The sequence below is a fragment of the Branchiostoma lanceolatum genome, chromosome 8 (genome assembly GCF_035083965.1).
Source record: "Branchiostoma lanceolatum isolate klBraLanc5 chromosome 8, klBraLanc5.hap2, whole genome shotgun sequence".
Taxonomy (NCBI): Eukaryota; Metazoa; Chordata; class Leptocardii; order Amphioxiformes; family Branchiostomatidae; genus Branchiostoma; species Branchiostoma lanceolatum.
In genome coordinates this window covers 22593187-22620096 of record NC_089729.1, presented here as the reverse complement: position 1 = coordinate 22620096, position 26910 = coordinate 22593187, and the positions used below count along the sequence as shown (strand labels likewise).

The following is a 26910-nucleotide window of genomic DNA, read 5'->3' as shown; positions in this document are numbered from 1 at the left end:
ACGAACAAAAAGAAAGACAAAAGCCAATATCTTCTTACCAATTAGCAGGTTATTTCATCGACCCCATGACTGTATGTTAGTTACCATCATAAGGTTAATGGATAACTAATTCTGGCAACTTCCAGTCACATGCGGTGAAAGTGACTAGCACACGCAAAATACACAATGTGGAAGACCAGACAAGCAACCAGACAAACAGACAGAAAGACAGACAGACATAAAGACAAGCATACCAAAAACTCTACCTCAGTTTAGGTAGGTAACAAGGCACGAGTAAAAATGTTTGCCTAAACTTGGTTTGGAGATTTGGATGGAAAACTGGAGTTGAAACGCTACAAGGGTTTGCGGGCATTTTTCATTCAAATATGTAGTCCGCAAGTCCTAGATATATCTCTCTGTGCGATGATTACAAGTGATGAAGCGTGCTGACCTGAAGCGGATGAGTATCCCCGCGGCGACTGTGAGGGACGCCAGGGACAGGGAGTACCCGACTGTGTAGATGATCTGCACCGTGTACAGGTCCGTCTGAGTACGAAGTCGGCATATTAATCATTAAAGTACACATTACACTGCACTTGTTACAATTAGCCATTATAGTAGTGAACATGTCATCAAATAGCCCTGTACCACCCAAAATCAGAATAAGAATGTTATCGAATAAGAAATATTACAATTTATGTGAAAAAGGAAGAATATTTCATCTATTTAAATCATGATCTGCCACATAATCACACACATAATTATATCCTTGTCAAATTACATCAAAAGATCTTTCCTATCAGCTATTTTTGTGATTTCTGTTGATATATTGTTCCATTCATCTAATCAGGATGATCTTACAGTGCAGAAGAGGGCGTGTAAGATCATCCTGAGACAGAACTACACCTGCTACAGCTCAGCCCTGACAGAACTCTCCCTTACACCACTGACCCAAAGACGACTAGTACTATGCAGAAGTTTTGCCCGCTCCCTTCTGAAATCCCCGATCTTCAGAGACTGGCTCCCACCGTGCCGCGAGGCGATCTCCGGCAGAAAGACTCGGTCGTGTAGCCGACTACAGACTTTTAGAGCAAATACTGTCAGGTTCACTAAGAGCCCCATTTTAATACAATGCTAAACTTTCTTCCAACACTAAGGTATTGACGGATCGAATTTTCGACGACCACTGTCGCCTTATTCAGGATCAATAAGGCCACAGCAAGTAATTTTTATGGATGACATCTGAATCATCAGAACTAGATTCCTTGAACACAAACGCCCCAGCTCGCATTCGTCTGAAGTTTCTCAACACATCCACATTGAATCTCCGGGCCATACCGTCTCGCTGGAAAAAGTCAGAATACTGGACACTGAGCAGGATTACTTTATGAGAGGTATAAAGGAGGCCATATACATCAGGGCACTCCAGCCGTCACTCAACATAGACAGTGGGCGTTATAAACTTCCTGGCACGTTTGACCAATTGCTGACGTCACGTATCCGCAATGACACGTATCAATAAAGTCACGTGTCCGTAACTCTCGCGAGTCTACGTTCGGCAGTGATTGGTCATTAGGCCACAGCAAGTAAATTTTATGGATGACATCCTCCGCAGACTCCAAAGTTAATGAGATAGGGCGAAAAAAACAAGGCGGGCCATAAAAAACAAGATTCCTTTATTCTCAAATTTTGAGATCATAAATCTTGTTAAACAAGAATTGAGGTGACGAATTATGATATCATGACCAACAGGTCTTTTATTCCTGTATTCAACCAATGAGGTTTCATATATAATATAAAACCTCCTTGATTCAACAGTAAACATGTCCTTGCAGATGTGTATACATCTCAATAGACTAACTACAACAAATGCAGAAAAGAGCTTGTTGTACCATCATATATATATGAAGCAACTACACTGGCTATTCATATGTGATGAAACACCTCGTGTCAATTAACCAGAACCCCCCCCCCCCCCACACACACACACACACATTATTTGCAGGAACTACACTCAGGGTATTCATATGCAATGAAACACCTTAGACTGTCAACATTAAACTGTTCTTGAAGATGTGTATACAGCTCAATTAACTAGAACAAACGCAGAAAACATCTAATGTCATACCATCATGGGCAGGAACTACACTGGGTATTCATATGCAATGAAACACCTTAGACTGTCAACGTGTACGACATATTTGCCAATTTTTAGCATGTTGACCACCGTCGGAGGGCAATGAAATTTCTTGTATTTTATTTCGAAATCAGGCGAAAATTAGTGAGCTCACTAATTTTCGCCTGATTTCGAAATAAAATACAAGAAATTTCATTGCCCTCCGACGGTGGTCAACATGCTAAAAATTGGCAAATATGTCGTACACGTTGACAGTCTAAGGTGTTTCATTGCATATGAATACCCAGTGTAGTTCCTGCCCATGATGGTATGACATTAGATGTTTTCTGCGTTTGTTCTAGTTAATTGAGCTGTATACACATCTTCAAGAACAGTTTAATGTTGACAGTCTAAGGTGTTTCATTGCATATGAATACCCTGAGTGTAGTTCCTGCAAATAATGTGTGTGTGTGTGTGGGGGGGGGGGGTTCTGGTTAATTGACACGAGGTGTTTCATCACATATGAATAGCCAGTGTAGTTGCTTCATATATATATGATGGTACAACAAGCTCTTTTCTGCATTTGTTGTAGTTAGTCTATTGAGATGTATACACATCTGCAAGGACATGTTTACTGTTGAATCAAGGAGGTTTTATATTATATATGAAACCTCATTGGTTGAATACAGGAATAAAAGACCTGTTGGTCATGATATCATAATTCGTCACCTCAATTCTTGTTTAACAAGATTTATGATCTCAAAATTTGAGAATAAAGGAATCTTGTTTTTTATGGCCCGCCTTGTTTTTTTTCGCCCTATCTCATTAACTTTGGAGTCTGCGGAGGATGTCATCCATAAAATTTACTTGCTGTGGCCTAATGACCAATCACTGCCGAACGTAGACTCGCGAGAGTTACGGACACGTGACTTTATTGATACGTGTCATTGCGGATACGTGACGTCAGCAATTGGTCAAACGTGCCAGGAAGTTTATAACGCCCACTGTCTATGTTGAGTGACGGCTGGAGTGCCCTGATGTATATGGCCTCCTTTATACCTCTCATAAAGTAATCCTGCTCAGTGTCCAGTATTCTGACTTTTTCCAGCGAGACGGTATGGCCCGGAGATTCAATGTGGATGTGTTGAGAAACTTCAGACGAATGCGAGCTGGGGCGTTTGTGTTCAAGGAATCTAGTTCTCAATGAGCGTTCTGTCTCACCGATGTAGAATTCTTCGCAAGTCCCTTGTCTAGTGGTTCCCTGACACGGAATGTGGTACACTACGCCGCACTTCTCTTCTCTTGGGGTTTTGTCCTTCGGCGCCACGAGAAGCGGTCGCAGTGTCACGTGTCAATAAAGTCACGTGTCCGTAACTCTCGCGAGTTTACGTTCGGCAGTGATTGGTCATTATTGATTCTGAAGAAGGCGACAGTGGTCGTCGAAAATTCGATCCGTCAATACCTTAGTGTTGGAAGAAAGTTTAGCATTGTATTATGATTACTACCAACACAGATGAGCTTTCATTATAAGAGCCCCATTTACTACATAGTAACTCTGCTAAACAGCACTGACTAGTAAGAGATTATGATATAAGATTTTAAATCCGAAGAACTTTGTAATTGTGATGGTAACAATGAAATGTTTTTATGTATATGTAAATTTGATTATTGATAATGTAAACAAGCCTGTATGGCTGCTATGAGGCCTGTATCTGTTTGTCTACTGAACTGAATAAACCTGTCATCATCATCATGATATTCTGATATGTTCTAGTGTAAAAAAAACTAATGGTTATTCGTCTCATTATCATGATTTATGCAAAATGAGTAAAAAATATCACATTTTACACCAAAATGCTACATTTATTGTGAAAATAGTTGGTTTCATACTTTTCTAAGCAACAATAAATTTTTGCTGTAATAGCAATAATTGAATTTTTGTTATTCGACAGGAATTCGTTTCAAATTACGTAATATATAATGCACGTTCATCTGGGGTCCGTTTGGACCCCAGCGGATAACACGCAAACTTTACAGTTTAACTCCTACAAAGATCGGCCAATCCGGTATAAGAATTCTCAGAAGTTGTAAGACGTGTACACAAACAAACTCATAGAAGGAATTTTTCTCCAACCAAAAATGTTGATATGGCACATATTAATACACGCCTGGGGTCCAAACGGACCCAATACGGTCGGGTGAAGGTTAAAGCCGTAAACTGTGTCTCCAAATTAGGCTCTTGCAAACAGGCACAGATATACAGAGAGGCGAAACGTGCCAGCCATGAGCTAAACCAATGATACTCTGCCCTTTGGAAAGGGACTTGATACGACTTTCGTCACGCCACTCAGGTGTATAAATGTGTTCCTGACTTCTAATACAGTGCCCTAGGAAAAGTGGGGTACAACTCACTGCCTCTACGGCCACAAAAAGGCTATGAGGCTTTTTTTCACTTCATTAAGCTTATTGTTCATTGTATGTGTCACTGTTGAAATAATTCATCAACTTGAGTGCAGTGCCACATTGTCATTGTTTCTGTCCAAAAGCAAAAGAAAAAGTAATAATCAGTCTTGTGCTCAGTATGCCTCCAGATAAAGAACCAGAAATCTCGACCCATACCTTTTCGGATTGACATGTTCTAAATAATTCCAGCCTGCAACAAGATTGTTGAAGGACAACAACATTCTAAAGGATGGAAGACCAACCATGTCCTGCTTCTCTTCTGGGATGTAACAGCCGCTCGATCTGTAGTCCTCGGTCTGGTTCAGTTCGTTCATGATCCAGCTTCCGTTTCCACACAACCGCTGCACCAATCCTACACGGACAGACGTGTGTCGGATAACAAGTCGAACTCACGATCGGGTCAAAATGAACTTCCAGCAAGGAAGGTAGCTGAGAAGTTACCGAAACTTTGTTAACGTTGAACTGCCCTTAAGGTCATGGTGTAACCTTATAATCCAATCACCCAACAACCTAAAGAAGTTATTTACGTCACGTGTGTGAGTGTATATGTATATTGCTGGATCGTCACTGAAGTTTCAAGCAGACCAACACAATCCGCGCCATAAAGACAAATCCAAACCAGTTATTGAACGTGCATATTCGTTACACATTATCTATTAATTTAGTACAGCATGTGGCGGACAGTTACTGAATCTGATGGGTAAGTTCGATTCTTTTCGTAGGTCTGTCAATCGTTGCACAAGAGTATATGAAAGGTAATGGGAAGCTTACTACAAACAATTAACCCAAGGCACGTTTGAAGATTCTTACTGGAATGGTTGAAGAAGGCGATGTGCTCAGGACAGGTCAACGTCACGACTTGACCAGGTGCAGCATCGGGCCAACAGGAACCGAGATAGTCAGGTCCGCCATGACAGTATCCTGTGACTGATGATACCAGTTCAGACATTATCACTGGATAAAGTGTAGGTGCCATTATGATTACCTTCGCCAAGAAGTTAATGTTTTGCACAGCGGTCGTGTGTCCGTCTATCTCCACGATTACCCCAGGACTGCCGGAATGGCTTGTCTTCATCTGTAGTAGGTGGGTAGGTCTTGGCGAGACCTCGAAATTATCAGATTTGCCCCCCTAGCAACTGTCTGTGGTACTGCGGCGGAACTTCCGGTTTTTATATCTTGTGAACGGTAGATATTTCTGGGGAAGGAAAGTAAGTTGGTTTGAGGACCCTAGCCGGGTTTTATTCTCTCTCTCTCTCTCTCTCTCTCTCTCTCTCTCTCTCTCTCTCTCTCTCTCTCTCTCTCTCTCTCTCTCTCTCTCTCTCTCTCTCTCTCTCTCTCTCTCTCTCTCTCTCTCTCTCTCTCTCTCTCTCTCTCTCTCTCTCTCTCTCTCATGATTTTGGTATGTACATTAAATGATGACTTCTTATGTGCTAATTATAAACATCAGCAGCTTATTTGCATGGTTAATGAGGAAAGTCTCTAATTATATAAGTCCACTGCATTCTATTTTTGGATGTGCCATGGTCATGAATTTTGAGTGGTGGATATCTCTTGGGCAGGAATAAAGTTGTTAAAATAGTTTGCCCCCTCCTAGTGGCTTTTTTCGAACTGGAAAATTTGTGAGGAGGATAACTAAAACAGGGCTTGGTGGATTTCCATTGTTTTTCTGGCAGGTACAAACCTTTGGTGATGATTAACATTATGACATGCATTCTAAGCACACATGACTTTCATAATTATTGAGGAAGAATTTAAAGTCCCTTTCAATGTGCTATTTCTGCCATGTCCACCTATATACGTTACGTGCACTTTGTAAGAACAATGTAACTACGGCTGGAAATTTTGGATTAAAAGATGCATATTTCATGATGGGCCTTTCAAACATATGAAGTGAGAACGCCGATTGATATATCAATTATCTAAACGACAACTTAATTTGCTTGATGAATAAGTAAATGCTATAATTCCAAAGTGGTTTATGACAGTACTTTTCATACTTGCGGCATTTCCAAGGTAGTTGAGGTCATCATCAAACATTAAGTATGCAAACCAGGGCAAGAAACTGATAAGAAACTACTAGAATAGCCTTCTTTGCCAATATAATACTTCCATCCTTTGACCTGACAACCTAGTGTTATTTGGATAAAGATCACCAACTCACATGGTACACAATATATGCAGCCTTGTTTGCATAATCATCGAGGAAAATCATTTATGATATATCGTTCTTAAAAGTTAATATCATTTGACGAAGGAATGGGGTTGAAAAAGCATCATGCTTCACCTGAGTTGAAAATGCCTATTTTAACTTCTTATGGGGTCGCGGAACTATAGTTCCCAATAAGACAGATCATTGAAAAAACAAACAAACAAACAAACAAAAAAGTTCTCTCTTAGAGCTGGTGACGGAACCGTCAACAGAGTAGCCACAGTTAGTAGACTTCAAGTCGGTCAGAAACACACGCGCGCACACACGCACGCATGCACGAACGCAAACACACACACAAACACACAAACACACAAACACACACACACTTGTTTTTGGTAGGCATGCCGTGTTACATGTTGAGCTTTTTAAAACCGTTTGCTAGATTAAAGACGTACAGCAACAAGTTTTAGATCAGCTCTTATGTTGCCGATTATAGTTGTTCCTTGTACTTGTTCCTTTGTTGGAGCCAGGTCGGTCAATGGATAGCGGTTGGAATTTCTTTGTAGTATCAGAGAGCTCTACATGTCCAATGTAAGCCTTCCATTGAAGCTTCACTTACCATTGCGCTGGAAGGTTTCATTCGTCTTCTTCAAACATTTGGTGGTTTGTTGCTGTATCAATTCTATCAGTGACATGTGGTCAACCTCTGTCGACGTCCTGTGTACCTGCGGAGTCCAAACCAGTAGAAATAGGTTAACATCGCAAATGGCTAAAGTGTTTTTGATTCCTAAAAGGTTTTTCTCTATAAAGACGATTTGTTCCAAAAACGAGTCTTCAAGTCTATGCCCATTTTTTAGTGTTTGTTATGAAAGTGTGATGGTGCAGTAATGGTGTCCGGTATCATTTCTGAGGCAAAATACCTGAAAATCACAGTAAAACTTGCATGGCTAACATGACAGCATTGCGGATGCTGACATGACGCTATGCTGGTATCTAAATTATCACATATTGTCTAAATGCATCCCTGGGCAATATGCCTGTCTTCTCATATATAGTGTGATATTTTTCACCACCAACTTGTAATGATCGTCTCAAAATAAAGAAATGTTTGCATTAGATCAATTGTTTGAATTTGACTTGTCGCTGAGAATCTAGAATTGAATCACTGTTTAACTATGAACAGCTATATAATTAAAACCCTCCAGGCATCTTTGGTTAGGGAGTTCTGTTTGCCTCGGAAACCCTAAAAAATCGAATAATTTAATGTTAGAAATAGATGACTACCCTGATAATTCTAATAAAGATATGGACGTAAGTTTTCTCTTCCCGTATAGCATTGGTTCTAGTGTTTTACAGACACAACGTTCAAGATCAAGCATTGAAATTAAAAGGGTATACTAGGGGGTAATCGGAACAACAAAAGCAGATTTTTTATCTCGCCAAATTTCATGGGGCTTTTTCTCCGACAATCGGCAATATTGATTAATGGTTTTTAATTTGCTCAAGAGAGAAAAATCTACTAATTCAAAACCAAGCGTCGTCTAAATGGGCCACGCATAACGAGAGCCGTGACTGGGGAGTCTTGATGGGGATTTTTTTGTGTTTTGGACTAATGATAAATCAGGTAATCACGTCTCACTATGATGTAAGCTTTGGTCATTTTGTGTCGCTGTGTGAAACTATGGATAGTAGTCAAGAAATGCTGAAATTGATTAGCAATGTTAACTGGGGCTTTACATGGGGTTTCAATGACATTTGAGAAGGAATTAAGCTGTTTTACACATCTTGTTGTTGTCTCTCTTAATCGCTACGTACCTTACTAAAATCATTGCATGCCTTTACTATGTGGTACGTAAGGACAAGGGATCTGCGTGGGGGTTATCATTACTCAATATATATGATGTGATACCATGGGTGAAAATATGGATAAAGATAAAAGGAATAAAGCTGTTTTACACATTTTATCGTTACTCTCTAAGACATCATTTACTTAACCATTATGTACTTTAACTATGTGATGCATAATGAAAAAGGGCTCTGCATGGGGGATATTGGACTCAACAAACAACAGCTTAGACATTGGAGGGTGTGTGTTAGTGGTTTAACAGAACAATTGAAAACAGGATTTTAATTTCTCCTACTGTTAGTCATTTCTTGGCAAACTATTGCTCATTTCAACATGTTTGTATATTTCAACCACAAAGGTTACAGCTTGAAAGGCGGTTAAGCAGAGCGTATTATACACACACTTCAAGACCATGTGACATGTCTTGACTTTACTTCTCTGGGGCGCTCCTGGCGGGCTGCCACGTAGTTTTAGACGCTCTGACTTTCCGTGTTAAAACTTCGCTTTTTAGCCTCTAGTTTTTAACGACAGTATTTTAGTGCGTGTATAAGGGTTCAGTGCTTTAAGACTCGGACAGCCATGTGCATATTCCCGCTTCTCTGCTTCCTGATGGTCTTCTACGTGCAAGACAATGACATGCCGGCTACTGCTGTGGGGGGTCGACACTATTCCGGGTCGGATTTACTGTCTTTGCGTGGAAAGTAATGTAGTTCCTGTGGAGACCAAGACCCTGCTTGTACAGTGCGGCATCTGGCATACAAGAGGATGCAAAGCTGGATGTATGAGAGGAAGGAAAATCTCCACCATTGTCAACAATCGGCCAATTTTGCCCGAAGAATGTCGGACATTCCTGAAGACAAAGGTGCGTCATCGTTACCGTGCCACCGTGGATCCAATTAAGAAGGAGGCTCGCTCATTGGCTGCGGTAGGTAACCAGGTGAAGTCCCACCCTATGCAGAACATTCTCGTCTGCAACGCACGATCTATTTGCAACAAAACAAGAGCTTTTAAAAAAAGCTGGCGTTTCGGCTACGTTTATGAGTGTGAATTGTCTTTTCCCTTTACCTGAAGTAAAATCTGCCAGAGGAAGTCACTCAAGGGCTGTTCAGTCTATAAGAAAAATTGTCATTTTGGGCAATGAGTACTGTTTTAATAGAGAAAGGCAGATTGGGGAAAGCAATTTTGAAGTTACGTCACTTAACTTAAGTGCTTTTGAAAAAGCTGGTCTTGGCCTACAACTTGTACTTATTTGTAAAATGTACAATAGGCTCATTCTAAAAGCTATCAATGTAATTATGTACATGGCACGCAATAAAACATAAAATTTGAAAAAAGCACCATTGAATCATCAGCACTATGGTAATTAAGTGAAATAGAAGTTCATAACAGCTAAGGTTCTATCTAAAATGACTACCAAATGTCAAACAAATCAACAGCTACCTCATCCGTATTATTCTGGTTTCCGCATTACAACATTTCTTCCTTATTTTCCTGGGTAATTTTGCTAAAATTCATGAAAATTCCCATAGTTTTGTGCCGAGCGGCGCCACTTTCCACGTCCGTGTTGTCTGAATGAAGTCGATACTGAACAATGGAGCATTTGCTACTGTAACAAAGGATCGCTGTTTTGCAAACAACATCAAGAGCCTCTGTTTACATCGGGGATAGAAGTTTAGTGGCGAGTGTTTTGCAAGAATCATCTTACCGCGCATAGGAGCCGCTGCACGGTATTTTCCATTACAATGAACAGAAAAATTCGAATGCCGGGTTTGGAATCTATGAAGTCCTGTTCATAAGACAAAGGCCTTGTATATATTAAATGAATATTTAAAAATAACAAATATGAAATATTTCTTTATTTATTAATGAAAAAATGAAAAAATGATATTCATAAATATGATATTGATAGATTAATATAATATCAATATATATTTTTGATATTCAATATCTAAAAAGAAAAAAAAAATCCATGCACGGACACGAACCCGGATCTTCTGGGTCCGAAGTGCTTCGCGTTGCCAGATGGGCTAAGCTGGGGTACGTAACCCGTCTCTCTGTACGTTATGCTATAACCTCACTATATGGTATCATTTATGCCGATTTTTGGTCGTTTTCTTGACGAAATCATTTTTCTTCTTCTGCAATCTTGTGGAATAGATGTAATATGGTCATTTTTCAGGATATCAAAGTCCGAAACCACAATGCAATGATATTTCCGAACAGTTGTAGCAGTTACATGCGGTCGCCCTCCTGTGTGACATGCAAATCTAGCCTGCCTGCCTTTTCGTGCTCCCTTGCCATATAAGGCAACGGCTATACAAGGATTTGGGAACGTATTGCCATATAAGGTCTTCTGGTGTGCGACACAGTGTTGAACCAAACAGCAAGGTAGCAGAACGACTGCAAGGTAAAACTCATCTCATTGCGTTTCAGCGCGAAGGCGCCGAAACGCAAAAACATGAACTAGAAGCCACAATCGTTACTTATTCCGCACAAATAGCCTGCATTACTGAATCCTGGGCTAATGCCGATGTACCTGATGACGTTTTGTCATTGCCTGGATTTCAGTTGTTTCTGAAAGAGAGACTAGGTAAAAAGGGTGGTGGATTGGTCACGTACATTTCGAACAACATTCCCGCCCACAGACTCCAAGACCTTGAGGTCAAAGACTTAGAAGTACTGTGGATCGAGGTCCGGCACATCGGCTCCTTAGGTCTGTTTCTGTTATAGTACTTGGTGTTGTTTACCACCCTCCGTGTAGAAATAACAAAGATGGAGATGATCAGATTCTGAAACACCTGGTTAACACTATCGATATTATTCACCGTCGCCAATCTCAAGCCGGTGTCCTGCTGTGCGGAGATGTAAACAGACTACCCCTACGACGTATCCATGCTGCCCATCCGACACTGAGGCAAATCGTCAAGCAGCCCACCAGGGGCACAGCTGTTCTCGACGTCGTGATCACGAATGTTGCTCGGTTCTACCGCGATCCTCAGGTAATCCCACCGATAGGTAGAAGTGACCACGCCTGCGTCGTGCTACAAGTTCGGTCTCCGGGTGAGAAAAAAGCTCCAGTCAAGCTGCCTCGTAGTCTCTCACTCTAACAAAACAAGCTTTGCCCTTGCCCTTGCCATTGGCATTGCCACAACTGACTGGTCACGTGTGCTTCAAGCCACGTTCGTGGAAGAGAAAGTCTCGGCGTTCTACGACACCATCATGAGTCTGGTGGAGCATCATTTCCCGCTGAAGGTCAGGTCAGTTCGGACGAACGACAAAAGCTGGATGACGGAAAGGGTGAAACGAACGAGGCAAGCGGAATTCCTGCGACACGAAAATTCGCTCTTGTGGAAGCAACTTAGGAACAAGGTGAAAACTGTTGTGCAGCAGGCGAAAAACTGACACTACCGGAACTGTATACAGGAGTTAAAACATGAAACCCGCGCAAATGATGGGCATGTATAAACCGAGAGTTTGGAAGATCGCAAGAGAAGCCGAAACGTTCTGTAACGGATGGCACCCCAGAGCAAGTGGCGGAAACGATCAGCCAGCAATTTTCTGTGGCATGGTGTCAGGGTGCGCCACTCCACATGTTTTCTTTACCACTCGGTGAACCTGGTCCTGAACTGTGCTCAATCGGGGAGGTCAATTGTCTTCTGAAGTCTGTCAAATCCAAGAAGGCATGCGGTACAGATAACTTACCGAACTGGATTCTAACGGAGTTTGCAGATGACCTTGCCCCGATTATAGCCCACTTATTCAACACCTCATACAAAGAAGGAACAGTACCCATAGGCTGGAAGTCAGCAAACGTGGTCCCGGTGCCCAAATTTGCCGGCGCATCTCAAGCTCGTGACATGAGACCAGTGTCCCTCCTCTCAGTCTTGGCAAAGCTTCTGGAGAGGTGCATCTTGAAAAAGCTACTACCCTCCATCCAGACTGTCATCAAGGACCAGTACGCCTGCGTTAAGGGTTCCTCTACGACCCTGGCTCTGGTTCGTATGGTGCAAACAGGGTTGACGGCTGTGGACTCAAACAAGCCGACCCTGGTCAGAGCCATCTTTGCGGACATGAGTAAAGCGTTTGACCGTGTGGATTACGCTCGGCTTCTACAGCGCGTCATCGACATCCATGTCAGCCCTTGCATGCAGAGGTGGATCCACAGCTACCTTCAGAACCGCCAGCAGAGAGTTGTAGCCGACGGCGCGACCAGATCATGGTGCACCCTAACGTCGGAGGTGCCACAGGGAGGGGTTCTCTCCCCCTACCTGTTTCTTCTCTTCATCAGCACGCGCACCACTGTACATGACGACACCATGAACGTTGGGTATGCCGATTACGTTTCCCTGTCAAGAACTCTCTCTGTGCCCTTGGCAGACCAGGACACAACTGTAGAGGAACCTGGGAAGTAGACAACAAGATGACGCTGAACTGAATTCAGATCTGTTTCAGCAGATCAGTTCCTATTCCACCCACGGTCACTCTCGGAGGCCAACCAGTACCATCTGTGGACAGTGCCAAGGGACTAGGTTTCGTCATAGATAAGAACCTTTCCTTCAACGAACAGGTTACTTCAATGATCAGCAAAGCATCGCGTAGACTACACTACCTGCGTTTACTGACCAAACAAGGCACCAGCGTACCGGGCCTTATACACATCTATCTTGCACTTGGTACGGCCGGTACTCGAGTACTGTCACGTGTTACTGGTTGGATGCACAAAAGAGCAGGAACTGGCAATTGAAAGAGTCCAACATCGTGTTTTGCGCATCATTTCCTTGGGAGGAAGAAGATCCATGCCTGACCTGCCCACACTGCAGTCGAGGAGGGAAGAGGCAGCAGTGCACCTGTTTCAACGAATGCTCCATGGGGACCATCCCCTACACGACTTGGTGCCACCCACGAGAACAGGAGCCACGGGACTCTCACTCAGAAACTGTAGCTCAATAAGCGTTCCGAAAGCCCGCACTAAGAGGCTGAGCAACTCCTTTCTGCACACTGCTATTCGGCTCTATAACAAGCCACTCAATCAGCAGTACCATCAGCACTGTTTTATGGTATTATATGTTATATGTATTATATTGTTCTCATTCTCTTCACGTTGTGTCTTAAGTGATAATGTATCGACGTGGCTAAGTTGATTTAAAGGAAAGCTACACACAAAAATTGAAAATCCTTCTATGCTATGATTAATATATTCCAAAGTCAATTTCTTACTTCAAGTTGTTTCACATAAGTCCGTCATAGTTCTAGGATTTTCCACAGTTTGCAACTTATGCCGTGCTGACGCCTTCTCGCCTGATAATTGAATTGTATGACGTCAGTGTTTAAAATATTTCACCTGATGACTGAATTTTAAAACACTGACGTCATATAATACAATCATCAGGTGAAAAATTTAAAACACTGACGTCATATAATTCAATTATCAGGTGAGAAGGCGTCAGCACGGCATAAGTTGCAAACTGTGGAAAATCCCTGAACTATGACGGATTTATGTGAAACAACTTGAAGTAAGAATTTGACTTTGGAATGTATTAAGTACAGCATAGAAGGATTTTCAATTTTTTCTGTAGCTTTCCTTTAAGAAAGCTTGGATTTAACTGTGCAAGTTTTTCGAAATGTAATGATATTGTGATTATTGGAATTGTATGTAACAAGATTGTATGTTGAAACACTTTTGTACTAAGAACGGAATTCGGATTATGTTGTCACATAATCCGCGAGCTTCTTACTGAATAAAATCATCATCATGTCCAAGTTGATATATTGGGCACCTGCAGAAATGAGCACCGGCAGAAGTGAACATTCTCACCACAGTGCTCAAGTCAATACGTGGAAGGGCACCCTCGTACGTGTTCAGGTGAAGTCTCTCCCTACACTGAGAGTACGAACCCGTACAGAGGCTAAACGGTTACGGGGCTAGGCTATCAACATATGCTGCTCTGTTGAAAAAGATAAAATCCTAGGAGGACCTGGCTGAATAAATAAAATGAAATTAATCAAGTAATGGCACCAGGATACAAATATAATTCTGATCACATCATTGTTAAGTTGGATCTACATACATTCCTAAAACAGTAGACGTGACGCGGACGCGGCCACGCTGAGAACATTACCCAACATTCTCCGGGACAGCAGCTCTCCTGTAAATGAGCTCATCACCACACCTCAGGTCAGTCACTACAACCTTCGTCGTGAAGGCCGCTACTGGGCACTGACAAGAAGTAAAACCAAGAGACATGAACTCTCATTAATTCCCCGTTCATTATAATTGCACTACCACACTGACTATTAATACGACTAGTTTTTACTGTACTGTGTTACGGATTAACATTGAGCCACTAATGTTGGGTGACAGCAAGCCTGCGGTGTCGCCGGGTCTCGTCTGGATTTGCCATCTCCTTGAGGTCTATCCACCCTGGAGTCAGAGGAGTCTTCATACCAAATCTGAGTATCCATTGCGTATGAGACACGTATGGTTTGCATATGAAGTGCGCAATACTATATTATCGTTACAGCGAATAGCCGCATATCAGGTGCGACTTCCGGACGATTTTGGATATATCTGAGTGGTGTTATTGGTTTTGTAGTTGAGTGTGAGAATTTAGTTGACATTTGTTGTTTGGTGAAGTTACCTTCAACATGGCGGAAAGGCTTGCAATCATGACTCGGGTTGTTCTGCCGGCATGGTGGGTGAGTCTGACTACGGCGTTAGGTTATGGGACAAAAGTGCGACGCTGTGTTTAATGTGGTCCATGTTGTGTCTTGATTAGTTTGTCGACTCAGCAACCGGCCGTACCGACGGGGAAAGCGCCGCCAAGCCTGGGAGCCACAGGTCAGCAGGCAGGGGTGGCAGCAGGGCAACGGCAGGCGTCGACCTAGCAGATGGTGGCGGGGACGAGCCAGGCCGGACAAGGGCTGTCTCAATCATCTCAACCAAGCCACATTTTCACTCAGACGGGTCCAGCAGCTTCGCATATCATACCGGAGGCGACTCAACAGACACTGGCGGCATCTCAGGTGTTGGCGACTCCGCAGGCGAGCCCGCATACCACACCGGGGGCGACTCAACAGACACTGGCGGCATCTCAGGTGTTGGCGACTCACACCGGGGGCGACTCAACAGACACCAGCTGCGTCTCAAGGGTTGGCAGCTGTTCGAGCAGGGCCGTCGGGGGCACAGGCCTTGCAACCATCGTCTTCGGCGAGTCAGACGGCTGTACAGTCGAGCCGGCAACCGCAACAGAGCGGTCCCCAGGTGCAAGGAGTGCAGCTACCTCAACAGGTATTAGTGCTTTCCGAGTGGGAGTTTTTTTTTCTGGCGATAAGCAAGTATTGGATATATAGAGGGGTTTATAGACATGTTCTTGTGTGTTGCATCGAGTGATTGTGCCGTTATTATGACATGAGTGCTAGTGGACTTAGCGGGAGTGTAAGATGTTAATTATATTGATAGTACAAGGTAGGTATGGTAATTTGAGGCGCGTGAATGAGTCTTGAAGTAGAATCGTTGCCACGTGCAAAGTGTCAAGAATGTGAGGCAAGTAATTGAGTTATAGTTAGGGATTACTATGATGGCGTTTCTGTATTGTGTGTGGATACACGGCAGTTTATATCTAACATAGGGTGTTGACAGGCATTAAATGGTATGATGGTTTTGTGACATGAGAGCCACTTACGTGTTATTCGGTCATGTTTATGTAAGGAATAGACGAATTCTATGTATGGGAGGTATGCCACGTGGTATTCAGCCACGTTTAGACGAATTCTATGTTATGAGAGGCATACTACGTGGTATTCGGCCACGCGTTAAGAGAGGTATAGAGGAATTTGGCGATATGAGAGGCATGCCATGTGGTATTCGGCCAAGGTTATGCGAAGCATACGTGAACTCTGGGACATTAAAGCCTGTCACGTGGGATTGAGCCATATTTCATGGGAAAATGGGACAAACCTGACGAGGTCTAGTCGGCAGCGGCTGAGACACTTTTGACATTGCAGTATGTTATGAGAAGAGGGTGTGGGACATAACGGTGTGACACTGTCACAGGGTTAGGTATAGTCCCTCAGGATAATAGTGTTTTCCGTATTGTGTGTCGTACATTAGGATGTGCTTGCACTGAGGCGGGAGGTGCAGGAGATGCGGGAAAGCTTGGGAATGATGCAAAGAGGGAGAACGGCCGACGACTTATAAGACAAAGTTGTCCAGGATGCAAAGAGGCCGAGGGTGGCCTTTGATCCACAGATGGCTGTGGCTCTAGTGCAGATTCTGGTTTCCCAAGCAAGGAGGGAGGATCATCAGAAAGCGAGGGAGTTTAATATTATAGTTGATCAGATTACACCGTTATCTGGGGAATCGTACTTTAAGGATCTCATCATTAACCAATTAGAGAAACTGTTAGTTAAGGACATTGCTGCGTGTGCAAAATTGCATGGTGCCTCAAAATTACAACAAAGCACTACAGATAGCGGAAGAAGATATGCTGTAAGGACATCGAATTTCGATCAAAGTACGTCTCCCTATACGACAAATAGACCAGGGAGGGTTCGAAGCAGTAGGGGACCTAAACCGACTGATTTGTGTTACAATTGCTGGCAAAGAGGACATTGGTCCCGTGACTGTTCTAGCTTTAAGCCCAAAAAGTAGATGTTGTAAAACGTTGTGGGCAGTGATGTAAAAATGTTTGACAATGTTTCTGTTGAATTGTACTGTGAAAAGGAATTGAGGCGATCAATGTTGTAATTAGGGGAGAAAAAAACAAGAATGTTCGTTAAACAGGAAGTTTAAATAAGGGTGTTTGACTGGACAATCTGACGTGTGAATAATTAAGGTTGGCTAGCATTTTCATTTCTCTTTCGTTCTTCTATTTTATTGTATTTCCTTTTTTGATTTATTTTATTTGTTTGATGTGATTGCGCAATGCTTAGAGAGTTTAAATTTATGATGCCGTGTCTTGAAAGAAGAAGAGATGATTCTATTATTTATTTGAGTTTTGTAATGTAGATGTTTTTTTCTAGTTTCTTTGGTTTTTTAGGTGTAGGAAAGTGGTAATGAATCATGACCAATGCTTAATTAGAGATGCATATTGAACAAGATAATGTTCTTTGCAGAAGATGAGTGTCTCCATAGTGTTACCGATCTGAAGGTTGAGGGATTGTTGATGTTCATGGTTTTCATTAATTTTGACTTGTTTTGGTCAAGATACGCGCTGTATACAGAGAATAAGTAGTATGATTTTCAATTATACTTGTGTTTCCTTTTTATTTTCGCGTTTAAGGGGTACATTTGGTAACACATGAGAAAAACTGGATTCAATTTAGTACTGTTGTGGAGGGTATGAGATTGTGACTATGGTTAGTTGTGTTTGGTCCCTTCATCTGGTTGAGAATTGTTGAGAATGTGGAAAAGACTGTATACAAATGTTCGTAAGTGATGGAATTAAAGTGTGGCGTATCTGGATTCAGTTCTTATATCAATCGGTTGAACACATAGTTAGGTTCTAAGCCAAGGGGTCGTCTTAGCTAAAAGGGGTAAGATAATAAAAAGAATAGACGTTCACATAATGAACATTTATCGGGTATGGGTGTAATCGGGCACGCTAATGAGAAGGGAGTGGCATCCCAAAGTTAACGAGGTTTAGATTGCAATGAAGTTGTAATGAAAATCGTTTATTATCAGTAGGGAGAGACGTACAGTTACAACTAGTATAACAAGGTTATGAAGTGAATCACGTTACCAGGCAAGAAAAAAACGCTTGCCCAGAAGCAGGTTAGAGTGGTGACGAGTGGTTATCAGAGCATATCTCGGTGAAGGAAACCGAGGCGTTGACAAGAGTCCTCATAGCAATGGAGGAACAAGAAAGAATTAAGATAGTGAACGCGTGGGTGGATAATAGGAACCTCATCTGTGCGTGGGAGAACCAGGGTGGCAGGGTCTACCTTTGACAAGAGCAGTGGTCAGGCTATGGGAAACTGTAGTCGAGCGTAATATTGATTTGAAGTTAAGTTATGTGCCGTCAAAGGATTATGTAGCAGATGATCCATCTAGAAGATTGTCAGCGATGGACACTCAGCTCCACGAGAAAGTATTCGCGACGGTGGATGAGGAGTTTGGGGGTGAACAGGGTTTTGATATAGATTTGATGGCACTGCCGTCAAATGTTCAAACTGCGAGAAATGGGCAGAAGCTTAAAAGTTTTTCAGCCCATGGCCGGTCCCGGGGGCAAAAGGGGTCAATGTATTTGCACAGAGTTTAGAAGGGCATAATGCTTATGTCTTTCCGCCGTTTTCGACGATTCCAGCGTTAGTAAATTTCTTATTTAAGGAAGAAATTGGTGGTTACAGTAGTTGTTCCCGATATCGCCACTATTGTGGAGCAAGACGACAAAAGCAGTAAAAGTTGTAAACGCAGGGTAGCCAGTCATCCGGCTCCCGACTCGCAAGGGGATGTGGAGGACACGGCAGGCACACTGGAACCTGTGGGCGTTTCAGTTTCACCTGTAGTCTTTACTAGAGCCCCTAGATTGTGGATACTGGCTAGAAATTGTGAGATATGTCGTTATCCTAATGACTATGATTTCAATTTTTGTCAGAAGTGTGACACCAAGAATACAAAGGGATCGAGCAATAGTCAGGGGGAAATCAGTAAACATGGAGAAAATAGAGGTAAGATATAATCAGATTATGAATACTGCATCGGCCTCAGCATACGCCAGGCAGAAAAGGGCTTTGGAGGAACAGTTGGGAGAGTTCTTAGGTGCAATACAGCCGACGAAACTCTACAATCTGCAGGTCCTGATGATGTTATACAATTTTTGATTTGGAAAGATGATGATGGAAAGAAAACACTGCATATGTCTGAATGTAATCGAGATGATGGAAAATGTTTATGTCCTCACAGATTGGCGTTTAAAACGGTTGATTCATATGTAAGGAAATTGAGAGCGATTTTTAATAGGAATGGACGAGGTGGTGAATGGGGATGATCCATTGGGTTTAGGTAATCCTGCAGCAAGTCCGTTAGTGAAAGAATATACAAAGGCAGTTACGGGGGAACAGCTGCAACAAGGATTAACCCTATCTAGACTGGGGGGGGGGGGCTAAAAGTGCAACGGGTTTCTGAAAGGCATTTTATGCAAAAATCACTAATTTTTTTAAACAATAATATTTCTAAGGTTGTATTGCTCAACCACACTATTTTTTATACAGGTATAGCATCATATGTAATTAGATGTAACTTTCATGATTTAATATTCATAATTTATGCTAATTTGATGACGTAATCGGTCAAAATCCAAGATGGCGGACCATTACACTATTTTACGTATCAACAGGCTTTTTCGCCTTCAAAATGGTCACTACCTGGTATTTTCTTTACCTGGAACATTTAGATTAACGTTTCTAGTCTACTTTTAGTGTTTTTTTGGTCATCAGTGGAAAAAAAGTATTTTTGAAAATTTCAAAATGGCCGATCCAAGATGGCGGATCCCAAGGGGTCGCTTACAATACGTGACGTCATTTATACCGTCATTTTGACGTCAACGTAGTTACTATTCACGTAAGATGTCTTGGTATACCTTAAAATCAATAATACACACTATTTTGTTTAATACCTTTAGATATTACGGGAATTCCCCATGTAGCTAATAAAATCACATCAATGACGTCATAATTACGTCACCAAAATGAGCCCACCCCCAGTCCCAGATATCCCAAAAAAGCCCAGTCCAGATAGGGTTAACGCCGCAGCAAGCGAAATCTATTTTTTTTGCCTAAGATCGTCAACGTATGACAGTTTATAATGGAAGAGGTGAACAAGAAGAAATCTCCTGTTAGATTGTTTGTAAGGGCGAGAGATCAAGCGATATCTACAGCGTTTTTTTGCAGGAGATAGATTAGCAGATCTTTTGCGAACGAAGACGGCTGAGATATATAGGCTTCAGTCAGGTGCCCTGTTGTTCAATCACATATGGGGAAATACATTAAGGGATGGTAGACAGAATGTTTTTGCGCTAGAGAAGACAGGAGATCCGGCTTCCTGTCCAGTAGATGCTATTGATTACTATGTGGAAATGGCAAAATATATGTCTATAGATCTGAATGGGGGTCTGTTGTTTAGGGCCACGTCGAGACAGGGGCAGATACTGGATACCCAGCTGACCACTTCAGCGATAGATGAAGCTTTTAAAAGATATTTACAGAAGTGTGGGATGTATGAAGGGCAAAGATTACATGGTACTAGAGCTGGATGTGCAATCTCTTTGCATATGGCGGGGGCGGCGGAAGATGAGGTAATGACGCATGTGGGATGGTTTGGGAAAAGACAGCGTCATACTATATGAAGGTAGCCAAGGTGATGACACCAGGTGGTCTAACATCGAGGTTTGCTACGGAGGAGGTGTCAAAGGCAGTGGAAGACTATGTATCACACGATAATTTAGTGGGATTACAGTTAGCATTTAAAGGAAGAAGGACAAGTAAGGGAAGTAAGAAAGAATGTCCGTGAGAAATAAGAAAAGGAGAGAGTCTTCGGGAGGAAAGAGTATTCACTGGAAGGTTAAAAGGAATGGGAGTGATAATGGCAAAATGTATATTGATTGTCATGTGAATAAAACGGAATATGGAATATGGTGGTATTATGTTTTATTTCCTTATGAAGGTAGAAAGAGAGAGATTAGAAGAAGAACTATAAGGAGGTTGGAAGCTGTAGAAAAAGTGGTGGAATAAGTGAGGGAAGAATTATAAGAGGATGAGAGTGGGAAATGAGAGAAGGAAGAGTACAGTGTCAGGAATAGATCGGGACAAGAATGAGAGTAGATGGGGCGCGACGAAGGCGTGGACCCCATTACTCATAAGGATGATCCAATGAGTGCGCAGTAGGGATAGGTTACTATTTGGATTGAGCGTATAGTTGTGATTACAGTGCACTTTTAAATGTAACATGTTCTTTTCTACTCCATTAATCAAGCATCCAATGTTGTGTGACCTTCACTGTTAGTATTAACAAAAGTACAATGTTTTCCTCACAGAGATGACCCGGTTGACCAATGTGGCAAAACGAAGCTTTATATACCTTTCTCACGCAGCGGACATGATAGAATGAAGACGAGGATAATGAGGCAAAGAAACAAAAATAATCTACAGATTTAGTTTTCCTCCCAAATCACACTAAGTTTTAAAATATGATATCCAATTATCAATATCATAAATAGTGTAATGCACAGAAAATATGCAGCAATTTAGAGCCATGTTGATCAATCCAATTGTCCTGTTGATCAATCCAATTGTCCACGCCCTTCCCCGTTATAACGTAGAAATGCAACATAAAAACATAGAAATGCAGATATTTTACGGTCATGCAGCACTTCCTCATTGGTCGATTCTCTGGCTGAACAGCTACTTGGCCTGATTGGGATGGACATTAGGAATATTGTCTTTACAACACGTGCCAAGCCTACAGTTAATTGCGTTTTTCACTATCACGGATTTATCCAACGACTATGCTCACGGGATTCGACCACGCCGGATTTAACCCTCATCCGTTGGAGACGCAATCTTTTGTGGTCCGTTTGGTGTTATCCGCTGGGATCCATATGGACCCAAAATGAATTTGCATTGTTAATTTCAATACGTAATATGAAAGAATTTCCTGCCCAATAACAGACATTTGTTATCATTGCTATCATAGCAACAAGTTGTGTAAATAGATAAGATGCCACCTTATCAAGAATAAGAATGGAATCCACATCATTCACCATTATGGAATTACAGTATTTTGTAGTTAATTACGCAAATCAGGTATTTATTTGCATAATTGATATCTACCGATATTCCTGTCTTTCTCAGTTACATGTGTCACCTGTTCGAGAGTCCGACAATGTTATGCATGGGATTTACAAAATTTCCTGATTGATTATACAAATTAGTTCATGGTTTGCATAATTAGCATAGCATTTTGTTAATTATTACATGAGATAGATGCCAAAAAAACTTGACGATCCGTCAACCCCTTATTGAGTTATTCTGTTTCAAAGTTTGAAACAATATATGCCTCTGTTTTTCCAGAAAACCCGGAAGTTCCACTGCAGTACCATAAAAAAGTAGCTTGGGGGCCCAAAATCTAAGCATCAACCTGCTCCTATATGACATCTGTCACCCTTAAAGGCAAGTTGAGGGCCGGGAATCTCCTAGAAAATCTAATTTCCAAGCCTGCTTGACATATCAATTGAGGAACCCATGTGGAGACCTAATGCCTTCGCCAAATGATGTCAACCTTTTCGAATGACGTATAATGAATGTTTCTTGTTGATTTGCATAAAATATATCAGTTGATCGTCTTGTATACCAACATGATACAAGTCGTTCAAAATATGGAAATCTTATCTTAGCCAAGAAGTCTGTTGTATCATTTCCTCATGAAATATGCTGAGGTCAAGGTCAAGCTTGGGCCCCTGATATGTGATCGACCTTGGTACTTCAGCAACAGTTCCGTTTTGTGCATCTTTTGACCTGGACGTGCTATGGTCTTGGTTTTAGATAGCAGATAGCTTGTTATGTAAGGAAAAGTGCTGTAGGTTCGGGCCCTCTAGCAGCTTGCTCTGGAACTGCAGGGGCGTTTTGTCAGGGAATTACTGAAAAAAGGAACGACTAATTTCCATGATATCTATTATCTGGAATCTTAGACAGAGATGTACATAATGAAGTGCAAATTATGCAAAATGGGACTCGATTTTCATAATTAATGAGGAAAATGTATATATTTGCAGTGTTTCACATTATAGGACTCGAAGACATGTCATGATCATCATGATCATTATGATCATCTATCGGCGTGTATAAGCTGGGACCAAACAAGAAGTATGTCTACTAGTTTATGGCAGGTGGAACATTAACAGATACTAAAGACAAATTCCTAATTTCTATAGTTAATGCAAGAGCGCCATAATCCATATAAGTGGTAAGTAATTGGACTGTCAATATTGCGACATGTGTAGGTTAGGTAAAGGTGTGCATGACCAGGCATAGATCATGTAGATGTGGAAGTCATTTGCATTATTAGAATAGTTCATACAAATTCTTGTTCATTATGCAATCTATATCGTGATTTTCATAATGAGCATATGATAATGTAAATAGTCACTTAAGCTATCTACATACCAAAGACCATCACGATCCGTCAACACCTTCTTCAGTTATTCTACTTCAAAATTTGAAACCTGCAGTTAAAAAATACTAGGGGGTCCTAACCTTCACGAATCACCCTCACCCCCCCCCCCCCCCACTATGAAAAGTTACGTGTGCACAAGGTTTTCCGCCATCTTGCTCATTAGTGTACCACGTGACTGGGCTGACTCTGTCCCAGGGCACCCCAGACTTCTAGTACTTCCAGATGCGCAAAAGACATTGGGAACGAGGCATAGCTTTCACGCCTGCGCACTGGTGCCATTTGCAAAGAGGAATGTCCGGGCTTGCAGATCGTGAAAACCGCTTCTTTTTACGGCGAATTTTCGGTGAGTTATGACTTTTTGAAATTATGAGTTGGTCTCAGGGGGATGAGTGAAGACCTTAATGATGTCCTGGAGTAATTAGGCTGTAGTATTCTTAATTATTTTTTCTGGAATTAGCCTATTTTTTGGTGTATCCTGAGATGTTTTAGAGGCATTTTACAATGATGTCATTCAACGACGCGGCCGTATTTTTAACGACACGAAGGATATGCATGGGTATGTCGACACGAAATATATGCATTGGTCTCGTTCCCATAGAGTGAGTATAGACACAAAATACTAGGATGTTCTAGACTTGAAAAATAGCTCTGCTCGAGCAGATTGAGTGTGTACAGGCTGAAATAAATAGATAATATCATTATGTGCAAAAGCTAGCAGCACCACCACCCATTCCCACAGGTCAGTACTGGTCTCCTTGGAGTCCTGACTGCATTGTAATTGTGTTTGAAAAAGCCTGTAAGTAATTTAGCCTACTAGTATACTATCATCATAATCATTTTCAGAAAAAAAGTAGATTGTAGCAGTATGTATGTATGTATTAGATATGTCAGATAGTGTCAATATTGATAATATCAACATGTTGTTCATATGCACTTCAGGTGTCACAGATGGAGGAGCACAGAGAATTTACCTAGTGACTGTCTACAGAGTGTGCAGTATCAAGATGAAAGGATGGTAGGGCATATTAATGCCAGAACATGTGCAGCAGAAAATAGAAAGTGACTCAGATTAAAACTCTCTCTTTATGCTTTAATTGTTGTTCAATTGAATGTTCAAAATGTAAATAAAACTTCACTGTACATGCTGAATACCAGAAAGTCTCTGTCATGTTGATATATAAATTTTTATGGTCACATATATATATACAAAACTTATAAGTTATATACTGTACAAGTTGCCTACCTGGCTTGTTTGACTGTACCCAGATATAGTTGAGTATACAAATTGCAAATGCACTCTCTGTAACCTCAATTATGAACCGTGCACATAGATAGATATCTCCTTTTCCAAATGAATTTTGTGAAAGAGAGGCATTAGAAAAGGTAAAGAAGTTATCCTCAATTGAGGTGAGGCATATCAACAATTTTGGACTGAAGTCAATACATACATGTACACATGCAGTGTAAAACAAAAAAATCTGTAACAAGATGAAAATATGGGCCTGTCAAATAATTTAGCAGTTTTGTAAAGATTGATACAACAGTGCTTCGAATCAGGACTATGATACTGCCATTCAGTCTCTGGTATTTATAGGTTCCAAGGTAAGGTTCCAAGGTAAGGTAGCAGTTATCTTTTTGTTATACTAGCTATTTATGATCTCTGCATGACAATCAAATCATTTAGTAGTTCATGATGGTAGAGGTTAAATCAAGTTACCTACAGCTTTTTGGTGTCATTTCCATAAGATTATATCATTGATGGGCATTGAATACACATTCAAGACCTCTTAAAACAGATTTATTTTTAGTCAGGTCATACCAATGATGGCATATCTACTCAATGAACAGTAAATTTCTGCTATCAAATGAACAGAAGATTATCACCTTAGTCGGGTCATTTGAACATCATTCCTCTCCGTCGTCAAGCGTTAGTGTTTACATAGCGTCATTGCCGAAGACAAAACACAGACATCGCTTAACACTAGAAGCAGGGTCAAGAAGCTAGAAGGGGAAAACTGTCACACACTAAAGTGTGTTCTGTACCTAGAGCACTGTCTTGGCCATTTTTACGGCTGCTCCGAGAGCTTTCGGGGATAAGGGACTTGAAAATCGGACCAGGCGATATGTATCGGCAACTAAAATTCCCCTGCAATGTGCGTATGTTCTGATCTCGTGGTCATATTCTCGCGTGAGTGTGCGTGGATATCGAGAAATTCCCGTGAGTCATAGCGCGTAGCGGGAAAATTCAAGATGGCGACCAGGCACCGCTGGGAATAGCGTAAGTATCATAGTGCCCCCCCAAGAGCTATCTACTGTTTATTGTTAATTATTTATTGTTTATTCGCATATGTACAATATAAAACAAAGATAAATAGAGCAAAGAATACATGCAGGGGAGGCCAGAAGCCTATACGGCTTTCGGGGGCCTCCCCTAAACTACACAAATGGAATTTTTACAAAATTATATATAATCGAAACTAAGAAAAACTAACGAAAGAAGAAATTGGAATTGTAACATAAATCCTAATGAAACAAATGAAAATAAGAGGAACTACAAAGTGAATTTTTAGTTATAAACATAATAAGTATTATAATGAATAACAATTTTTAAAGAAATAGGTCAAAATTATACAAAAATAACGATGATATGAATCATTCTGTCATCAGATACCAAAGGAAAAGTGGAAAACAAGGAAAACAAACAAATCAGGAGAAAGTAATACTTGGATGTTCTATGACATCTATCTTTAAAAGTTTTTTGAAACTAGGTAAAGACGAGCAGGACTGTAGAATTTGGCTGAGATTGTTCCATACGGTGGGGCCTTTAAACATTGTATGTTGTTTTTGACTAGTTTTTGTCATAATTGGTCTTCAAAGATTATGTTGTCTCGTATAGTCGTGATGGATATCTGAGTTGAAATTTAAAAGACCTTTGTATTGTTCAGGTAGGGAAGAGCTATTATGGACAATTTTATGGACAAATAAGGCAATTTGAAATTTATTGATGTCAAATGCAGTCATAACATTTAAATCACGAAACAGAGCTGCTGTGTGTGCCGTGAATGAAGCATTGGCTGCTATTCGTACAAAGCGCTTTTGAAAGAGGTAAACAGGATTGATGGATGCTGTGTACGTACTACCCCAAATTATGTTGCAATAAGTTAGATAAGGGTAAATCAAACTGTAAT

At 41.3% G+C, this 26910-nt stretch overlaps 1 protein-coding gene and 1 long non-coding RNA gene across 2 annotated transcripts in view; one reads left to right on the top strand and one right to left on the bottom strand.

Moving 5' to 3' along the window:
- The window catches only part of LOC136439578 (parathyroid hormone/parathyroid hormone-related peptide receptor-like), a gene marked incomplete at its 3' end in the record, with an annotated part of 53574 nt that overhangs the window by 13876 nt on the left and 12788 nt on the right, over positions 1-26910 (bottom strand). Inside the window, exons 3-6 of the mRNA XM_066434996.1 lie at positions 7327-7432; positions 5369-5485; positions 4801-4910; positions 431-525 (exon numbers count right to left, since the gene is read on the bottom strand). Of these exons, the coding sequence (XP_066291093.1) occupies positions 431-525; positions 4801-4910; positions 5369-5485; positions 7327-7432 (428 nt within the window). The remainder of the gene's footprint in view (positions 1-430; positions 526-4800; positions 4911-5368; positions 5486-7326; positions 7433-26910) is intronic.
- Positions 23831-24871, top strand: LOC136440959 (uncharacterized). Its single transcript, XR_010756736.1, has 2 exons — positions 23831-24065; positions 24662-24871. It is a non-coding gene; the product is annotated as an uncharacterized lncRNA (long non-coding RNA).